Raw genomic sequence first — 20,766 nt, 5'->3', positions numbered from 1 at the left:
TACTGCATATTAAATTACATTCCATTATAATCAGACTTGTTTACTACCTTCATCTGTTTGCATGGAATTTCACAGATATTAAGGTCAATGAAGGTATCAAATACTAGAATCGGCTACCGTTTCTGAAGAACATAAGGAAACTATGAAATTGTCTCTAAGAAAATCATCCAACATTACTATGTCAGGGACAGCACTACATTCTGAAGAAGAAACACTACCTTTGGTTTAAGTAGGAACTAATAGTCTGAGTTTCTAGGTAGCACTGCTGTCTTGTTGAAAGGCTTTGGGAATAAATCTTGATATTTTATACCTGTGACTTTAAGATCCAAGTGTGAAAAGTATTTGTAACTATAATATATTTAATTATCTTTGTCTACTGAATCTCTGGGTGGAATGGGTAGCATTAAGGGCTAATATTTTTCATCTTTTCCTCTATACACAGGCATGGTATTGCTATGCATTGGTTGAGGGAAATGAATAATGCTGACATGCACCTGTACACACCATGCTTCACCATTTGCACGGCACCAAGAAGATTAAAGAGGCCATAACCTCCAGCCAGTGTTTCCCACAGTGTGGTCCCCAGCCCAGTAATATCAGCATCACCTGGGAATTTGTTAGAAATGCAAATTCTGAGCCCCATCCCAGACCTACTAAACCAGAAAGTCTCTGGATGGATCCCAGATCTGTGATTTCAAAAGCTCATCAATCAGGCAGGGCCAAGATTAGGGTCAGGAGAGTAAGGCAGTACTGGGCAGACTGCATAGTCAGGTCCTGCCTTTATTTAAAATGTTAGTGTTTTGTTCATTTTACATTAAAGTCAATTTTTAAATATTACACTAAAATATTATTTATCTTTTTAGATCTTTAGCACCTCCTTACATTTCCCCCTTGATTTGAAGTGGTTCACTTGCCCCCCCGCCCTCTCCCGTCCCTGCCCCCAGTGATTCTGATGGCCTCTAAAGTTTGAGAACCACTTCTCTACATGGTAGATGTTGCAACTTCAAATGAACTACCTAGACAAGAGGTAGCATAACCAATGCTATTGTTAAACTAGAGAACAGAACTGAAGGGGCAGCTCTTAGGAATGCAGGCTCAATGTTACAGATCTTATTTTTTAGGAGATGTAAGAAATATAGAATTTTCTATGAATTTCCCAAATGTTAAATTAATGAAAAATACTTCAGAGTAATTTGGGGGTTCAAACAAACATGTGCTTGCTTGCTTTTGGCTCACAGGTTGCTAGTGTGCAAGCTCTTGCTTTAAACAGTGAGAAAAATCAATGGCAAAGGTGCTTTATTTTCCTTCTGTGGAGGTTGGATCCTAAGTGAAGACTCAAATTAATCATACAAACAGGATGATGTAATAAATCATAACTTTCCCCCCTTTTCCTATCAATAATCAGCTGTCAGGACATTTCCCAGAGGAACTATCATCTTTCCTCATATGAAGGCATTCCGTGGATATTAAAAGTTTAAATTTTTCATGCAATAACATTTGTGCATCCTGACATGCATATTCCAAATATTCAGAACCCAGTGGAAATTAAAAAAATATGTCTTCAGTAGGTAACTGTGTCAATGGGTGAATTATGGTTATTTTAAAAAATCACTTTTATTGATTTTGTCCCACCAATAACTTTTCTTCTGGGTGACCTTGCACACATTACTAAGTGGCTCCAGGAATGTTCTATCGTCTGTGAAAGAGACTAACATCTAACTCAGGAGGTTGTTGTGAACCTCCTGGAACAGGAAAAGTAATGATTGCAAAAACCCTGGCCTTTGGTATATGGAGAATTTGAATAGTTTGATTTAAATTTCAACTTATTTTGAGATATTTCTAAAATAGTTTTCATCATATTCTCTTTATAGAATGAAGGTGTTCTTACTGAGACATAGAGCAGCTTTAAAGAACTCCGTTAATTGAAGTATATGCCAAAACAATGACAATATTTTTATTTTATTTTATTTTATTTTTTTAAATATATTTTATTGATTTTTTTACAGAGAGGAAAGGAAAGGGATAGAGAGTTAGAAACATCGATGAGAGAGAAACATCAATCAGCTGCCTCCTGCACACCCCCAACTGGGGATTTGCCTGCAACCAAGGTACATGCCCTTGACCAGGATTGAACCTGGGACCTTTCAGTCCGCAGGCTGATGCTCTATCCACTGAGCCAAACCAGTTAGGGCAACAATATTTTTAATTGGTTGTGTGAGTTATCCATATAGATTCCTTTTTATTCACCAACAGATTGAGTAGATGCCCAATAAGTTAATTCTTTCTGTATCTGTTTATTTATTCCTTCAAGAAATAGTTATTGAATGCCTACTATGTGTTAATTGCTGTGTTTTTTTCATATGCACAATGGTAATATATTTTTAGAATTAAATTTTAAGTCCCACTTCAGTTATTTGTTCTTTGTCCAACCATATTTTTACTTCTGAGTAGTAATGTCATAGAACATTTTGAAGCAAATATCTAGAGCCCATTGGCCAGTCTTCATAGCCTCAGGGCCCTCTGATGGCTGTGGGCATTCCTGGGCCCCCACAGAGGCCCCGTGGCTTTCCTGGGAGAGCTGAGTTACTCTCCCACCTGCTTACTCATTTTGCCGTGCTTCAAAATTAAATCAGCCTTTTCCAGACCATGCCCCAACAAATTCTGCATACCAAAGATTTCCATAAACTGAGGCTCCATGACACTACATTAGACCTAAAAAAAAAGTTAAGAAAAGAAGGAAGGGAGGAAGAGAGGGAGGAGAAAGAAAAAGGGAAAAGAAAAAAGTGTACCAAAAATCAGTAATCCTTTTATTCCTAGATCTTTCTTTATGCTCTTAAATAAATCATTTAGTAGCATAATTTGGGCATCTGGAGTTAATTGGCTAAGGTTTCAAACCCTTGTTGACTTTTATGCTCAATGCCCTTTGACAAATTATATATCTTCTCTAAGACTGTTTCCTGTCTACAAATTGAGGATAATAGTGACACCTACCGAATAGTGTTACTGTGGGGATATAATCAAGCATTACCCATGAAGCTCCCAAACTGGTAATAGCAATTGCTCAGTAAAGGTCAGCTACTAATACTCTTGGGGCCTTCGCTTCCACGTCTCTAAAATGATGATGCTGGGCTGGAGAGTGAACCCCCAAATGACCTTCTAGTCCTATTCCTTTACTGTTCTTTGACTTGTCCGTGTCTTCTAAAGATCAGTTTCATTCCTGCTGCAATCCATATACTGCGGTTGTGGGAAGCTCTAGAAATACTGCAGTGTTTATTATGGAGACTTGGGGAGGACAAACCATCTTGTGGTTATTGGGTTATCTACTAAGTCTTCAGTTCACCAATAAGTAGTTATTTACAGACAAGCATTGCTTCAGCAGTCTCGGTGAAGTTTAGAAAAGAAATCCTCAGTCTCCCTGAGAGGTAAAATATACACATATTAAATAAATACTAATGTATAATAACTTCAAAATTTGGCAATACACATGATTACAGAATAAGCTAACAAAAGCAATTTTGTGTGAAATGTGTAGCGAAATAGCATAGTGGAGATAAATGCAAAAAAAGTTAGAGACAAAATTTTAAACGACAAAAAATACAACAGTTTCTAGAAGTCAGAAACCCTCCAAAGAATGCCTTTTCAAGCATCTTGGATTTATAGCTATGCCATTACATTTGTAATTACAGAGAATGACTTGTTTACTGAAGTAGTTAATAATGAGTTTTAGGTAGTGGTCAGTGTCCAGAAGGACTCATTTTGCTGGTTATGTGAAAGGGCAACTCTCCTCATGTCTCATCCTATTTTTGTTTTTATAAGCTTGGCATTCATTAATTCTCTGCCTTTGGGAAAAAATACAATGTGTTTTCCCAGCCAAGGAATCCAAGTCTGTTATAATTTCCTCTGCTCCATTCCAGCTTGGACTGGCACAGTTGTTTTGACTGACACTTATCCAAGAGAAGCCGAAGGAAAAGAGGCATGAGGTGACTCAGCCTCCTTAGGGTCTCTGGAGGAGCGCACTTGCAGAACCTATTTTTTCTCATCCTCCACACATGGACACACATGTCCTTTTATCAGCAAAACAAACAACAACTAAAAAATGAAGAGTTAAACAAGAAAAACTAAAAACACCTCTGGAGCTAGAGGCACACATCTTGGCAAATGACCCTGTACCATTAGCATAGGATCTGAGGCTGAAGAACCGTCCTTTTTCCTGTTTTAGACACTTGACCTTCAGCAATAGGAATCATTTAGATCCGTGTCTAAGGCACACATCAGCACTGGTCCACAGCCACTCCCAATCCTGTGCTCTGATTTTGAGTTTCAATGTCAGCAAGAACTGTCAGCCAGTTTAGAAAGACAGTGGGGACTTTCAGAGAAGTGCTTATCAAAAAGAGTAAAGAAAAAGGCAGGTGGTACCATTACAAACTGGAGCCAGAATGATGTAGTCCCTGGGCTGCCCTTCTATTTGAGAATCACATTATGTGCTGGGGATGCAGATGTTCTGAGAAAAGTTGTGAGCTGCTTTGGTTGGGTTGCAAATGATGGTGGAGGAGAGTCTGTAGGCATGTTTTTATGCCGGTGTTTCCTTTCCTTGATTCCAGGAGACAATAACATGGCCCAGCAGCTGGCCGTTCTCTGTGGCAGAGAGATCCCGGGACCCATCCGGTCCACGGGAGAGTACATGTGGCTCCGGTTCACCTCGGACTTCAGTGTGACCAGGGCGGGCTTCAATGCCTCCTTTCACAAGAGTAATGTGACCTAATTTATTAGTCGTATCTCCTTCATTTCGCCTATCTCTTGCTCTTTCTCTAATCTACTCTGCTCATTTTTCCATGCTAGGACACAGGTTTGTTTTAAGTCAGAGCACACGGTTTCTGCCCAGCCTCTGGATGGCTGTCCTTATGTCAGGTACTGAGTCCTGATCCAAGAAACAGGCCAAGTTATACAAAACGGTGGGGTATCTGGGTGGGGTATCTTCCCTCCACGGTAGGCACAAGAGTAAGATCTTGAAAACAAAATTTCAGCCTAGCTGCAGCTGAAACTCGGAGACAGCACAAAGTCATAACACATCAAAGGAGCAGTAAGTAAGAGTTATCATCAGTTCCGGAAATAACCAGTCAAAGCAATATAGTAGATACCTTCATAAATCCCTTGGTCGAAATCATTCATTTGGAGGGTGACAGGAAGAGTTTGCCGGTCTTGAAATAGGGATTTGATGAGTTAGAGAATGTGCACAGTATATGGCAGGCTATCAAGTGCAGTGTGATTGAGACTTTCAGATCTTGACAAAATGTGAAGTCCTATAATAACTTTCAATTCAAGCTAGATTAAAGTTCAAGAAGTATTTCATGGAATATGAAATATCAAACGGCTCTCATGCTTTTAACTGAAAAACATAATTTTAAAGTAGATTATCAACTTAGACCTTAAAAATTAACGTTCTCTCACTATTTATGTCTTTTATAGAGTGGAGAGCGATTGAAGATATATTGTCTTTCTCAAGGGAGGCAGGCTGCATAGTGGTTTAACAGAATGGGCTTTGGAATCAGACAGACCTAAGATAAATTCCCACCTCTGCGATTTAGCTAGTTGTGTGAACTCGCAGCTCTCACTCACTGATGAGCTGTTCCGTGCCTGACAACTGGCAAATTACTGCCTGCTCTGACCATTCTCTTTCCTGAACTCTCAGCCTCTCACTCTCTCATGTATCTCATATGTATGACAGCTCATGATAAATAAGGTTGCCATGTGGAAAACTGAACCCTTGACCCTCACTATTTTCCACCACCCCTCCCAAATTTTCTCATGCTGCACTCTTCTCAATTTTATTTTAAGTATATTTTTTTCTAGCTATTGAAACCAAAAACCTTGGCATCATTCTTGATTCATCTTTTCTCACTCTATAAATCCTAATCATCAGCAGATCAAAATGGTTCTACTCTCACAACATGTCTAGATTCTCACCACTTCCCACCATTTCTACCTCCAGTCTAGGCATCTATCATCTCTCCTGACACTCAAGAAATCACCCCTTTAGTGGGCACCCTGCTGCTGCTTTTCTCTACCGTCTCACAGCTTAAATATTGCAGAAAGAGTGATTCTTCTAAAAGTTAAGTCAGAGCATGCCCTGAAGATGCTCAAAACTCTTCAATGTCTTCCTTTTCTGATTAAAAATCAGTCTTTTTAGTTTCCTGCATGACCTACCCAGCAACCTTTTCAATCTCTCACTCAGCTGCATGCATTCTGACTTTCATGACATACCTACCATTAACATGTCAAGTCTTTTCCACCAAATGTTTTCTGGACTGGAATGCTTTTCTCTCACAAAGCCTAAGGCCCAGTCTCTCATTTCATTCAGGTCCTGCTCAGATGTTACCCCAACAACATGGCCTTCTCTAACTTCCACAGACAATACAGTACCACTAGCCCTCTCCCTGTTCATTTTTCTTTGTAGAACTTAACACCATCTCACATATTATATGTGTTTATTGTGTGTCTTACTCATCTGGAAAGTAAACTTCATGAAAGCAATTTGTTTCTGTTGCTTACTTCCCTTTCTTAATATTAGCAACAACAACAAAATAAGTACCCAATCAATAATGTGCACCCAAAAAATACTTGTTGTGCTATTCATTTTTCACACTTTGGCCTCAGTTATTTTCAAACCACATTTCTATTGCCTAAGTTTAAAAATCCTCAAGAAAAATAGAAAAGCCTAATGTTATTTAAAGGGTTTCTTTAACTTTTCAATTTAAAAATTAAATTTCTTTGTTTCTTCTTGGGAAGGTTGTGGTGGATATTTGCATGCAAACAGAGGCATTATCACATCACCTAACTATCCGGAGACCTACCCCCCCAACCTCAACTGCTCTTGGCACGTCCTGGTTCAGAGTGGCCTGACCATCGCTGTCCATTTTGAGCAGCCCTTCCAGATTGCAAATGGGGACTCCTCTTGTAACGAGGGGGATTACCTGGGGGTAGGTCTTGTTTGCTACTCTCTCTGATTATTTCTCTTCAGACTTCATTCAGAAAACAAAATGATGATATTTCTCTCCTGGAACATAAGTCAATAAACTTTTGTACTTGATCCGTATTACTATGAAGAAATGTATAGAATTTTAATTTGTATTTCCAGCTAAAAAATGGACCTGACATCTCTTCTCCACCCATGGGACCTCATGGAGGAAATGGTCATTTTTGTGGCAGTCGCCCTTCATCCACTCTGTTCACCTCAGATAATCAAATGTTCGTTCAGTTTATTTCTGATAATAGTAATGGAGGGCAAGGATTTAAGATCAAATATGAGGCAAAGAGTTTAGGTAAGTACTTTCACTGAGAATAATGTCTGTAATTTTCCTGTGGTTGTTTGGTCTTCCTTGTTTAAATAGACTTGAGAAAAAATATGTAAAGCTTTCTTTTCTGAAATAAGAGTAATGAGAATAGCTACCTATTATCAAGCACTTACTTTATGCTATATACATTCAATATGTCATCATGACTACTTTTAAAGGAAGGTATCATTGTTCCCATTATACAGATAAGTAAAAGAAGGCTTATATTTCCGCCCCCCACCCCCACCCCAAGGCCACATAACAAGAGAATAAAAAAAGTAAAATTCTCCATGAGCATAAATTGAATTGATCTTAATGATCCATGAAATTTCTTAGACTTCTCCATTATAAAATACCTAACTATAAGTTACATTCACTTACAGAAACATTGTAAAGAATGATAATTACATTGTTTTGTAATCATTTTTATGTTTCTTTTTAAATGAATACATAATCCTCTGATTCTGTTATCCATTTAATTATATATTACAGTACTAATCTTTACTTAATTATATTTGCTTAATTATACTTGATTATAATTGAATTTAATTCTACTGTAACAATTTAATTTGTGTGGCATTTATTTTTGCATAATGTTTAATTGAGTAAATAAGTAAAAAAGCATAACTTCAAATAAGGTCGAATTATCAGTACAGAGTATGTCTTTGCTTCAAGCTTAGGTAATAGGATTTTAGGATAATTCTATGATCTCAGCCTCAGATTCTTGAATATATTTCAAATACATATTAATCTATGACATTATAGGCTTTACTACACATTCTTCAAAATATTAGAATTAATGTCAGCATAATTTCTTCATTTTGGGAAAGAAAAATAAGTCTCCACCAACAGATACAGAAAATCATCTAATAGCTCAAGTAGGTTCCGTCACTTCCCAGCACAGTGGCTCTGGCACTTGAAAGGACCCTTTGAAGACACATCTCTGTGACAATAGCTCCATCACACTGTAGGTCAGGACTCCCCTCCCTCCTGTCTCCATGCTGAGCTTTGCTGCTGAGTCACGGCTGGCCAGGATTTCACCAGGCCCTGAGACTTGGCAGAGTAACAGTGCGTGTGTCTAGAGAGGAGACTTCAGCCCACACCACAGAATTCTGCCTCTCCATCTATACCCATGCTAGGCTTAGTTTTGAATTATATTTCTTAAATCAACATTTAGTGGGAATTTGGATAAACTAAAGGTCTATTTGCAAACACTGTGACTCTTTTATTATTCCTTTGTGTACCCTCTATTCATGTAAGAATGGTATGGCTATTACTGTCTCCCCATCTTTCTGACCTTAATATTAGACTTAGCTGTCTTTTTATTTCTATTGCTGGGCAACCCCAACATGTTGATCACTCGTTTCTCCCAACTTTCTAATTCAACCATTTCCCCTAGTTACACAGTCAGCCTTTTACTTCCCCCGTCTATCTTTCCACCACACTTAACTTCTTTGCCACTACCATTTCTCAGCCTTTGACACCAAATTCTCCTATTTCTAAACCATCTTTCCCCAGAGACAACTGATTGAGATTTCCATGTTCCTGTGCTCAATACTCTTTATTTTCATCAATTAATTGACCTATTAATTAATTAAGCAAACATTTACCAAATGCTTTACACCTTGCAAATTACCAAGGAGTTCATAGTGCAGCGGAAGAGACAGGCAAGCAAAGGTACAATTAGAAAATGGCATGATGAGTGCTAGAGAGAGGAATGCATCAGGAGCTATGCAAACATGTGAGAGAAACACCTCGCCCAGCCTGGAGGATTAGAGAAGGCTGCAGAGGAACGAGATGAATAGAGATATGCCAATCGGTGAGGAAAAGATGAAACAACATATAAATTCTCAATGGTCATGCAACAAGGCATATCCATGGATTTGAAATAACTCAAAACTGAGTCAAAAGGAGTTAGTTAAGGAAAGAATTTAAAGATTAAAAAAAAAAAGTGCAGATAAAATAGTAAAAATTCAAAAAAAAAAAAGGAGTTAAAAATAATGGTGAAGCAGGCAGGAATCATAATGCTAAGGGCCATAGCTGCCACCATAAGGAGTTATGATCTTAACTGAAAGGCAATGGGGAGCCCTTGGACGATCTTAACCCAAAGCATGATCAGGTTAGAAACATCAGTGTGGCTGCAGCACTGAAAACACATTGATAGGAGGAAGACTAAGGTAGAGAGACCAGATGAAAGAGTAATTCAGCAAAAAAGTATTAAGCCCTAAACTAAGGCAATGTCAGCAAGAATGTAGAAGAGAAGGCATATTGAGAGATATTATAAATATGGACTTGAGTGGATTTGGGGGTCAGCTGGATGTGGGGCGAAGGGAAGGGATGGGAAGCACCGTAGATGGCCCATAAGTTTCTGGCTGGGTGGATACTTTTATTTCACAAACATTAAGAACTTGCTATGTGACAGACACTATACTAGGTCCTGGAGATATAGCAATAAACAAATAAAATTTATGTCTTCAGGAACTCAATTTTAGTGTTAAAACACATATAACATAAAATATACAGTATGTCATACGGTGAAAAGTATTAAGGAAAAAAATAAGGTAACAAAGATGGACTTAATTAGAAGGGAAGATGATGCTGTCATTTACTCATATGGACCTCTAGAATAGATGGTGAGTAGATAATAAGGTCCATCTAGGACATGGTCAGTGTGAAATCTCTGAAACACATTCATTGGAGATGTCCAATAGGCTGTTGAAACAGGGGTGTAAAGTGGGAACAGGGATCTGGATTGAATTTAGAAATATCTGAACCATTAACAGGCTGGTTGTAGTTTGTCATGAGGATGAATGACAATCAGAAAAGTATTTAGATTGAGAAGATGAAGGGCCTGCAGAGGGATTCCTGGGGATCTCCAGCAATGCCAGGGAAGGCCTAAAAAAAGGCCCTCAAGGAGGAAGGGTGAGAGGGATAAAACAAGGAGAGAAGAACTTAGTGTCCAGGAAGCTAAGAGACAAAAATATAAAAAGGGAAGATGTGGCCAAACATGTTAAATGCTGTGGATACAGAATGAAGACTTAAAAAGACCTTTGGGTACACAACTGTGAGGCGAGTGTGGACCCAGACAAAAGTGCTTTCATAGGGTTGAAAAGTGAAGGGAGGGTGAAGATAAAAAAAAGGGTGGTGAGGAAGTAAAGTGATTGTAAATTACTTGAGCTTGTGATATATGGAAAGATCAAAGGAGCATGGAGGAGAGAGACAGATTAAAAGCATAAGTGGAGGGATTGAATAGGGCAAGGTCCCTGGGGAATGGGAGCCCGACCCAGATATACAGGAAGGCAGTGTACCAGGGGAGGTAAAGGTGGGTGGAGAAACAAATGAATTTATTAAGGATGGTAACAAACGAAAGGATTGCAAATGGAGAGCTGTCTCATCTGGCTTCTGCTTTCTTGCTGAAGGAGACCTCCTAGTCAGGGGCTGAGACTAGAAAGGAAATGGCGAGAATGAAGGGATAGGGCCTACAGTCAAGCTTTAAATAGCTGTTGTAATTTACATAAAACCTGGGAGGACTGCTTTGCAGTGTTGAGATTGGAGAACATGCAATTGTAGTGGCAGCAATTTCGATGGATGATTTAAATAGAATACAACCATAAAACTGAGATTTTGTAAGAATTCTGAAAGAAACACCAGAAGCGAGGGAGTTTAAGGCAAAGAAATTTACATCTTCATAGATGAAGGAGTTCTGGGTAATGACAAAATTCAGGAAACAACCAGATGTGGCTTAACGAGAGGGAAAATAAATACCAATAGGCTTTAGTAGATCTGGTATCTGTGAGGCTAGAGGACAGGTTCATTGCATTGGTGTGGTTAGTACCCCGGTTAGCCAGTTTACTGCTTGGTTTGTTTGCTAAGAGTGCCCAACATATTTGTTGATAAAATGAAAGCATTTTTTTACGTCATACTTTGGTCTTCTAGAAAAGTTTAACAGCTCGTTTTTCCTCTTGCAAAAATGCATCTAAAACCTGAAGAAACATAATGAGTGATTGCCCGCAGAGTTGTGTAAATATACGAGTATACCTGCTAAGTCTTTTAAACACATTAAGATCACGGCACTGCATCATTCTACTGAACTGAACAGCCAGTGGGCAGTTATTAGCATTAGTGCATTCACATGCTTATTAAGTGGTGGTCTATGGTAGTGCTCCCAACATGTCCTGTTGCTTGCCCTGTGCGCCATATCATTGTGTTGACTTTAAGGAAAAATGCAACTTCCAGAGAGAATAAATGGTTTGGAAAATTAAAAAGTGGCACATTTGTTAGCTTCCTTGGTAGCAAATTCAGAATTTATTTGCTTAAAAAGTAAATAAGAATAATTTCAGCTGAAAGAAAATTGAGATTGGAAATACAGATGAAGAGCTTTTTTTTTTTTTTAAATGATAGTGGCCGTTGATTCCGTGCTCTTTCTCCAGACTGTTGATTGATTTAACTGTGTTTCCTGACAGCCTGTGGGGGTAATATCTACATCCATGATGTGGATTCTGTTGGCTACGTGACCTCGCCCAACCACCCGGACAATTATCCGCAGCACGCTGATTGCATTTGGCTCATAGCTGCTCCTCCTGGAAAGCTCATAAGGCTACAGTTTGAAGATCAATTCAATATTGAAGTAACACCCAAGTAGGTCACCTACATTTAATTTTTCTCCTCGCCAGAGCTGTTTGTTTTGCTTTGTTTTGTTAGCTGTTATGTCTCAGTACAATTTTCTTCTTCATTTCTTAGCAACATGTACTGCATAGATAATCTAGGGATGCAGAAGGGAGATGCTTAATGCCTCCAGGCTGAAAACGTTGCCTGCCAGACACTCTCCCGTCAGCTGAGCAGATCGTTTACAGATATTGTCCCTCGTGACCCCATGCACATCCTCCAAGAGACACTGAGGACGGCTGTTTGAGATTTATGTGATCTGCTTTTCCTCTCACAGGAAAAGTGTAGTGTCTCTGCTAGATGAGGATTTATTTGCCCAGCCTCACACTGAGTGTCATAAATGATAAAATATCTGTTTAACAAATGGAAATTTGTATTATGTGACATCAGAGGTCACCAGTTTCAGAAACAGGACTAAAGCAAGTACAGTACAATTTCTAATTTCTATTTAATAAGAATTCTGAAAGATAACACACCAGAAAGTAAGTTTTACTATGTTAAACACAAAGGGAATAGGCAAAAAAATAAAAAATCTCTATTTTTTCTCATTTAACAAAAGTGTGCATACATTTGCATGAATATGTGTCTGGAACAAATCTTAGTTACAAGATCTCTTGTTTACCATGTATGGGCACCTTATGCAAGGCCACTCTCCCACTCATTGAGCATTAATTGGCTGATTGACTCAAGAAATACTGGGTAAATACTTGATCCCTTTTATGGACATAGAAAATTCCAGCTTAGACTGTCCATTAGCCTGGTCACAGAGCTGTCAAAAGAGAGTTCTACTTTGTCATATGAAATGCATTGAATCATCATGTGAAATAAAATACTTGAGTGCTTTTTAACTTGAGAATGACTTTTAAACTTATAAAACTAATGCAGAATATGGAAGGAATATGAATATTCTTCAGTGTGGTACATGTAAACCCCCACCCCCTTTTTTTACCTTCTAACTAAACTGTGTGTCATGGTTAGGAAGAATATTATAGAGTATTCTGAAGTGAAATGACACTTAAATTGACTCTGTTGCAGTGTCTTCTGCTCCAGAAAAGCTAACTTAATAATGCTCTTGGAAAAAGTAAGTGAAATCTTTTTCTAGCAAAATATGTCAAAGCAATTGTCTTCATATAACAGAATTTTCTTTCACTTTAGCTGTACATCCAATTATCTTGAGTTGCGAGATGGAGCTGATTCAAATGCACCAATAATTTCCAAGCTCTGTGGTACCTCTTTGCCCAGAAGTCAGTTGTCCTCAGGAGAGGTGATATATTTGAGATTCCGGTCTGACAACAGCGCCACTCATGTGGGATTTAAGGCCAAGTATTCTATAGGTAACACTTTTTATATTCAGTAAGAAAGTAGGGATAGAATAAATACATTAAAACAAAACACACACACAATTTTAAAAGAAGTCTTTCCATCTGCCTAATTTTAATGATAGAAATAAGTAAGGAATATAAATGTTTAAAACTGCAAGTCATTAATTTTTACTTTGATTTCCATTTTAAAACACTTTTATAAATTTGAATATTTTGTATTTTGTCCTAACTTGTTTTTGAAAAACACATTAGTCAAATCAAATTATTGTTTCTTCCTATTATTATGAAATATTTATTATTTTAAATAGCAAAACTCTTTAGTAAATGTTAACTATATTTAAAATAGTGATTTTGAACTCCTCATCATTAACAGATAATTGAGTCGATTTCCCCCCTAAGCCTCTAGTGCCAAATCAGTCAGTAGACAAAAAGCAAAGAGTTCTTCAGTGTTTTGATTTCCTTACTTAAAAAAATTCACAATTCACTATAATATGTCCTGGACATTAACCAAACATATTTGATGCATACAACACTTGGAAAGACCAGTTGTAATAACATTTGACCTATACCTTAGGTTGTTTCATAGCTGATGCAAATTGTATATAATTCAAACATTTAAGCTATACCATAGGTTGTTTCATAGCTGATGCAAATTATGTATAACTCAATCTATCACACCTGACTAATGAAAACTAATCGAATAGTAGTTTTCAGGCCTTGAGCTACAAGTTACTGCAGTAAAATGTGTATTTGATAGTTAAACTAGAAATGGTCAGCATCACAAAGGAGCCACAGCACCCTTCCCAGCTGAAGTTGGACTCAGTCTTCAGAATCCAACACAGGATACTGGGCAGGCCCTATCAATCTATCAGTTGGTTCGTGAAATGAAATGTTATTGCAACTGACAGATTTTACATGGCACCCCAAGAATTAAAGAGATATTACAGAATATGTCCAAATCTTTCAGTCTTTCATTTCCAATTATTGGATTGAACTTGTGCTTTCATTTCTCTGTACATCAATAGTAGATTTCCAATAGCAAGGGAGCACTAACCAAGCATTTTCAGAATTTTTGGAACTTCAATTCATGTTCATTTGGCATATAAAAGTTTTCAAATGTGCTGGTGAAATTGTAAAAAATCTATAATAGAATATTGCTCTCTTTTTTTTGCAGCCCGGTGTGGGGGAACATTGACAGGGCAAAGTGGTATCATCCAAAGCATCGGATATCCAACACTTGCATATTCAGATGATTTATTATGTGAGTGGCATCTCAGGGGTCCCTCTGGACATTATCTCACCATCCATTTTGAAGACTTTAACCTTCAGAATTCCTCTGGCTGTGAAAAAGACTTTGTTGAGATCTGGGAAAACCATACCTCTGGTCAGTAAAAATACGCCTGCTATCTTTGGGGGTGTTTATTTTCACATGTACTCACCCAGCCTCTAAAGATTCCTCACTTCCAAGAAAGGAAAAACTATGTCTGTTCTTGGCAAAGAAGTGCAGCTCAGTCAGATGTGGGGAGTGCTAGCCTTTCTCTCCCTCCACACGCCCATAAACAGTGGGTGTCCTGAGCCACAGTTGTCATCCTATAGCAGTGATGGCAAACCTTTGACACGCATGTCAGAGGTGACACACAAACTCATTTTTTGGGTTGATTTTTCTTTGTTAAATGGCATTTAAATATATAAAATAAATATCAAAAATATAAATCTTTGTTTTACTATGGTTGCAAATATCAAAAAAGTTCTATATGTGACACGGCACCAGAGTTAAGTTAGGGTTTTTCAAAATGCTGACACGCCGAGCTCAAAAGGTTCGCCATCACTGTCCTATAGCTTACCCTGGAGACTACAGAGAGAGCATAGTCTTCCAGGGCCATATGTAGTTATTTGAGGGACATTATGTGGAGTAAGGAGAAGAAAGGGTAATGTAGCCTGAAAATAATATGAGATGAACACATGTCACTCTATTTATTCCAACCATTTCTTTAAACAAATGAGCTAGCCTTCCTCATTGTGCTCAGATGCCATTGCCATGACTGGTTGCCATTTATCTTACACATCATATATTTGAATATATTTATTTTTATTCATATTTGTCCAACTTCTCTTGACAGAGGTTATCATTTCTTCATGGACAGGGTCTTATCTTTTATTATTTTCTTCATATGTGCAGAACACCTCCAGTAGAATTTAAATAAAATCAATTACCTGGACATATACATACTTACTTATTTGACTCTCACAGGAAACTTACTGGGCAGATACTGTGGAAACATCATTCCTGACAGCGTGGACACTTCTAGCAATGTTGTTTTGGTCCGGTTTGTCACAGATGACTCTCTTACTGCCTCAGGATTCAGACTACGGTTTGAATCCAGTCTGGAAGGTAAGTTCATGGATTTATGTAAATATATATATTATTGAGCACCTACACTGGATAGACATTATGCTAGGCACAGATGTTATAGCAATTGGACAAAACACCCCACAAAAACAAAACTAAAATACCTGACTCCTGTCTTCTTGGACCTTACAGCTTCGTAGAAAGGCAGATGTCAATCAAACAGTCACACTGATCATTGAAAGCCACACCTGTGGTCAGTGCTACAAAAGAAGGGAACTAGAACTAGGAGAGATATAAGGGGACGGGAGTTGTACTACATTCATTTTAAGGAAGTCAGCCCATTAGTCCTACTCAGAATTTGCATTCCAAAATTCCCTGACAAACTCAAGTAAAATAAAGATCTTGTCTGGAAAGAAAAAAAAAAGAGAGGATAAGTACTTTAGCCCGCTGATTTTCCTGACTCTAAGATTACTACATTTATTGGTCTTATATTTCTTGGGCCATGGTGATAAAATGCTGTGAACTACCATCCATGGAAATAAAGGTTAAATATTAATAGGAAATGAATACAAATGTTTCGTCTAAGTGCTTGCATACATATAGTTATGTCACTGGTTGTTGTTGGTGCCAATTTAATGCCAGCAGGAATCCTCAATTTGGGTGCAGTGGAGAGGAAACTTTATTGAGTGCAAAACAGCTCAGTTGTGATACAGCACAGTGTGAAACAGCATGGCTGTGAGGCAGCTCTGGATTAGGCAGCCCTGGGGCCAGGCCTCTCTCTAGGGAGACAGCTCTGCTCTGCTCCTGGCTGGACTTCTCCACCCTGTGCTGGTCTGCTCCATTCTGCACTGGTGCGACACCTTTGGTGTTTCAGCTCCAGCCAGGGAAACTCACTCTTAGATAAAAAGGGAAACAATGGTCCTAGAAGGGGGAGAAGCTGATTTAAATAGACAGAAGTCCCCACTCCTGGTCCCTGATTGGCCCATCCTCATGCAAATGAAGATTCCAAATCTTCACAGTTTGATTGGTCAGAATGGAGCTGCTCTGATTGGTTGGTGAAGAAGCTGATGAGAATAGAACTGGGCAGCTATGATTGGATGGGGAAAGCCTCAGTCCTATTGGTTAAAATAGGATTCTAGGAACTCCTTTATAAGGGCTGTGTGGTGGGAACACAGTGCAGGTCGACAGTTCAGTGCGAGCTTCTCCCTGAAGTGCAGTTTTCATAAGAGTTCCCTGTGTAGAAGTGGCTGCTAGGCTTTGTTTTTTATATTTGAGCCCAGTTAGCCACCACGAGCTCTTCTTAGTAGGTATCTTCTTTCTCAGAATCCACATAAATAGGGCAATAATTTTGTCCAATATGATAATGGGAAAAGAAACCACTTTAATTTTGAGGACATTCTTTATAGAAAGGGTCAATTTGGTTTCATTGGAAATCCTTTTTTCTTCCTCCTTCAGAATGTGGTGGAGATCTACAGGGCCCTACTGGAACATTTACTTCTCCCAACTACCCTAACCCAAATCCTCATGGCCGGATCTGTGAGTGGAGAATCACTGTGCAGGAAGGAAGGCAGGTCACACTAACTTTTAACAACCTGAGGCTGGAAGCTCATCCGTCCTGCAACAGCGAGCGTGTGACAGTAAGTGTCCTGTGCAGTCAGGGATATTATATTCCATTAGTTAAGGAGTTCATTGTCTCATAAATCATAGTCAGGAAACTAGGTCAGGAATATTCCCATTGTACAACTGTATCTCAGACAAACTCTAAGTATTTTAGACAGGACGGAATCTCAATAAACTGCCACAGTATTTGTAAAAGCTGTTTTAAGAGGCTATTAGTTATCACAACATACATCAGGGCCATTGGTAGGATAAATTTTAAGAGCAAAAGGCAAAATGGAGTAAACAGAGAAATTAAGCCTATAGGTAAGCCATGGCTGAATGGGACTAGTCACAGAACAACCCACCACCACAAGTTTTAAGCAGATGAGTATTTCTGTATAACACCGTTCTATGCCAGAGGTTCTGAGTGACCCCTTTGAGGGGCCATGGCTGCTTGGCCTCCATGTAGCTCAAATGCTTTGAAATATAGCCTCAAATTTTTTTACCTTTCCTTAGCAGAAAACAAAAGTAAGATCCATGAGTGTGAAAGGAGATTACTAATTGTGAGATGACAGATCTATATGCATTTACTGTATGGATTGTAGATTAATATAAGTATATTTTCCTACCCAACTTGTCCTTTCTTCAGGCTTTGTTAGCTCAGTAAATAATAATTCCAAACTCCTGATTGCTCAGGTCAAAAATCTTGATGTCTGTTTTGGATACCTTTCTCTCACACCTTATGTTACATCCATAAGCAAGTACCATTGGCTGTATGTTTTTAAAAGATCCAGAATCAAACTACTTTTCATCATAGCCATTATTATTACTATCGCCACTCACTTAGATTTATTTTAATAACTTCTACCCTGTCTCCCTGCATTCTCAACACAGCAGCCAGGGTGATAGGTTTAAATGTAAATCATATCATGTTGCTTTCATTGAAAATCTTCTAATGGAAAATCCCAAACCCTTATAATAGCCCACTGGCCCTACATTACTTTTGCCCCTTCCTTTCCTACCTCTGCACCTTATCTCACACCCCCTTCCCCTTTTGCTCACTGGCCTCTTTTCAGTTCATTGAATATGCATAAACCCCCTCCTGGACCTCCCCGCCCCCCGCATCCCTCCCCCCCCCCCCCACACACACACTCCCAACTCACTTCGCATGCACTACTGCCTTTGTCTAGATGGCTGCCCAGTTCATTCTTTCACTTCACTGAGGTCTCTACTCAAATAATTTGATCCATGAGGCCTACACCAAGCACCCCATATTCAATAAACCTCATCGTGGCCTCTTCGTTTCCCTCTATTATTGCTTTCACAGCACTTCAGACCACCTGATATTCCACATTTATTTGCTTCCTGCTAATTGTCTGCTCCCCCAACCAGGATGCGAGCTCCATTAGGACACGCACTTGGCCTCCTTCAATGCCCAGTGCCCAGTGCCTGGCACATAAGAAGGACAAAAGTTGTTGAATGAATAAATGGAAGTACTATCATTATTCATTTTAAAAACAAGCTACTTTTGTTTTCCACTTAATTGTCTCCTGTTGCATAGTGAGTTTCAAAAATATGAAACATCTTTGTATGTATCTACCACTTTTTATTACCCCAAAATGATTACATTCAAGCTTAAAATTTTGCCGAGTTCTGCTATCTGAAAAAAGTAACATATTTCATAAATTCATTTGTATACTAATTTTAATCTATTTTTTCTGATTACAAATACAATGGATGCTTATTGACCAAAATTAGGAGAGTTCAGAAAAATAAAAAATATAAAATACTTAGAATTCTACACACTCATTAAAACTTTGACGTGTATGCTGGGGGGTTTTCCTTTGAAATGGTTTTCATAGTTGAGATCAAATTGAATATAATGATTATTAAGAATCTTACCAACAGAATATCCACATGCCCTGCAGGAAAGATAATATGAATAATTCTAGCTTTAGAACTCAAATAATTACAATAAAATTCACAGTGATAGCCACAAATTCTGAATTATGTTTTGTCATTTCCCCATCTCTGAATCATATATGCCGAAGGCATCCACTCTCAACTCTGTTGTCTACTTCTTGAGGAATTTCTGTCATTATTTAAAAATAATATTCCTATTCTGCCACTTCTTTATTTTGGAGTCTTATACATTATCTCTTTAAGCCCAGCTATGGACGATGAGATTTAGCTCTCTTCACAAACCAGCCCGTACCACCACCACAAATGCACACAGTGGTGTGCACATTTCACATACTCCCCCAACTTTCTCCAAAAATACTTAGATCACAGATTTTGTTTAAATTGTTATTTAATGTTTACATTATTATGATTATGTAAACACCATTAGCAATGAAGCCAGGTAGTGTACTATGATAGCGTTTGCTTTTGTTTTTTTGTAATAATACTAGTAGTGCCCTTTGTACATTTTCTTGGTTTTCTATGTATCTATCACTAATTCGTTTACACACTTTCCACTCCAGACATATGTCCCCACCTTATATAATGAAGTAAGCAATATCCTAGCAATAGCTCTCCTTGAGCCTTGTTCTACAAGCCTGGTGCCGACTGTCATGTTGGGATTTCCCTTCACCAAATGTCCAAGTCCCTTCCTTTCTCTTCTGGGCTGGAGGCCTGGCTGTATGACATGTGCATTTCCCTTTTTGGGTTAAGTTCCTCTGTTTAGTGAGGCATATGCTCTTGCAGCTTCTTAAGGAAGTGGAGATGAATGACAAAGTTTTAAGAATGTGTATAGCTAGAATTGTACTTACTTTATCCTTAGTCTTTCAACGTATTGCATATTTAAAAATATCACATGTGTTCAATATATTAATATTAATATATGAATATATTAATCATAATTTTGAAGTATTTTCCTCTTTTTGTGGCCCATTTCCTTTAAGTTCCGGTTTCCTATTTACCTATATTCGTCTCTGCCTTTGCCATGTTTCCCTAAATGTCTGGTAGCCTTGGCTGTTCATTTCTATTTAATAATGAAGTACTAAACGCCTAATGGGAAGCTCTGTGTGCATGACTGGGGTTGTGTGCTTCATGGGCGGTGACAAGTGGGGAGATGACTATTTAATTTGAGGAAACTACAGATGTCATATCTATAGGTCATTTCTCCTGGGAAGGTTAAGACTCCAACAAAGAAACACCTTCAGAATTAATTTCTGAATTTTTGATCTGATGTCCACATTCCTTTCCTTTGCGATATATTTTTATAGATTCGAGGTTTGTTTTGTTTGTTCTTCACTCTACTCCAAACAAGGGGATTGGGCTGCCCTTTGCTCACCCTTTATTTATTTGAGAATTTCTCAGAGAGAAAGGAAAAAAAAAGAAGGAAGGAAGAAAGGGGGAGGGAGAGAGGAGCTAGGGAAAGAGGAAGAAAAGAAAGGAGCTAAATTTAATCAATTATCTACACTAATAAAAGAGAAAAATGGTAATTGGCGTACGACGATACCCTTTTCATTGGCTAATCAGGGCTATATGCAAATTA

General features: G+C 38.3%; 1 protein-coding gene across 1 annotated transcript in view; it reads left to right on the top strand.

The window, feature by feature from the left end:
* CUBN (cubilin) overlaps positions 1 to 20,766 on the top strand; it is a 284,448-nt gene that overhangs the window by 175,999 nt on the left and 87,683 nt on the right. Inside the window, exons 41-48 of the mRNA XM_059660312.1 lie at positions 4,602 to 4,748; positions 6,787 to 6,977; positions 7,136 to 7,319; positions 11,795 to 11,969; positions 13,152 to 13,330; positions 14,493 to 14,702; positions 15,570 to 15,710; positions 17,124 to 17,305. Of these exons, the coding sequence (XP_059516295.1) occupies positions 4,602 to 4,748; positions 6,787 to 6,977; positions 7,136 to 7,319; positions 11,795 to 11,969; positions 13,152 to 13,330; positions 14,493 to 14,702; positions 15,570 to 15,710; positions 17,124 to 17,305 (1,409 nt within the window). The remainder of the gene's footprint in view (positions 1 to 4,601; positions 4,749 to 6,786; positions 6,978 to 7,135; positions 7,320 to 11,794; positions 11,970 to 13,151; positions 13,331 to 14,492; positions 14,703 to 15,569; positions 15,711 to 17,123; positions 17,306 to 20,766) is intronic.

The sequence above is a fragment of the Myotis daubentonii genome, chromosome 1, assembly GCF_963259705.1.
Source record: "Myotis daubentonii chromosome 1, mMyoDau2.1, whole genome shotgun sequence".
Lineage (NCBI taxonomy): Eukaryota > Metazoa > Chordata > Mammalia > Chiroptera > Vespertilionidae > Myotis > Myotis daubentonii.
This window is presented reverse-complemented; position numbering and strand designations above follow the sequence as displayed.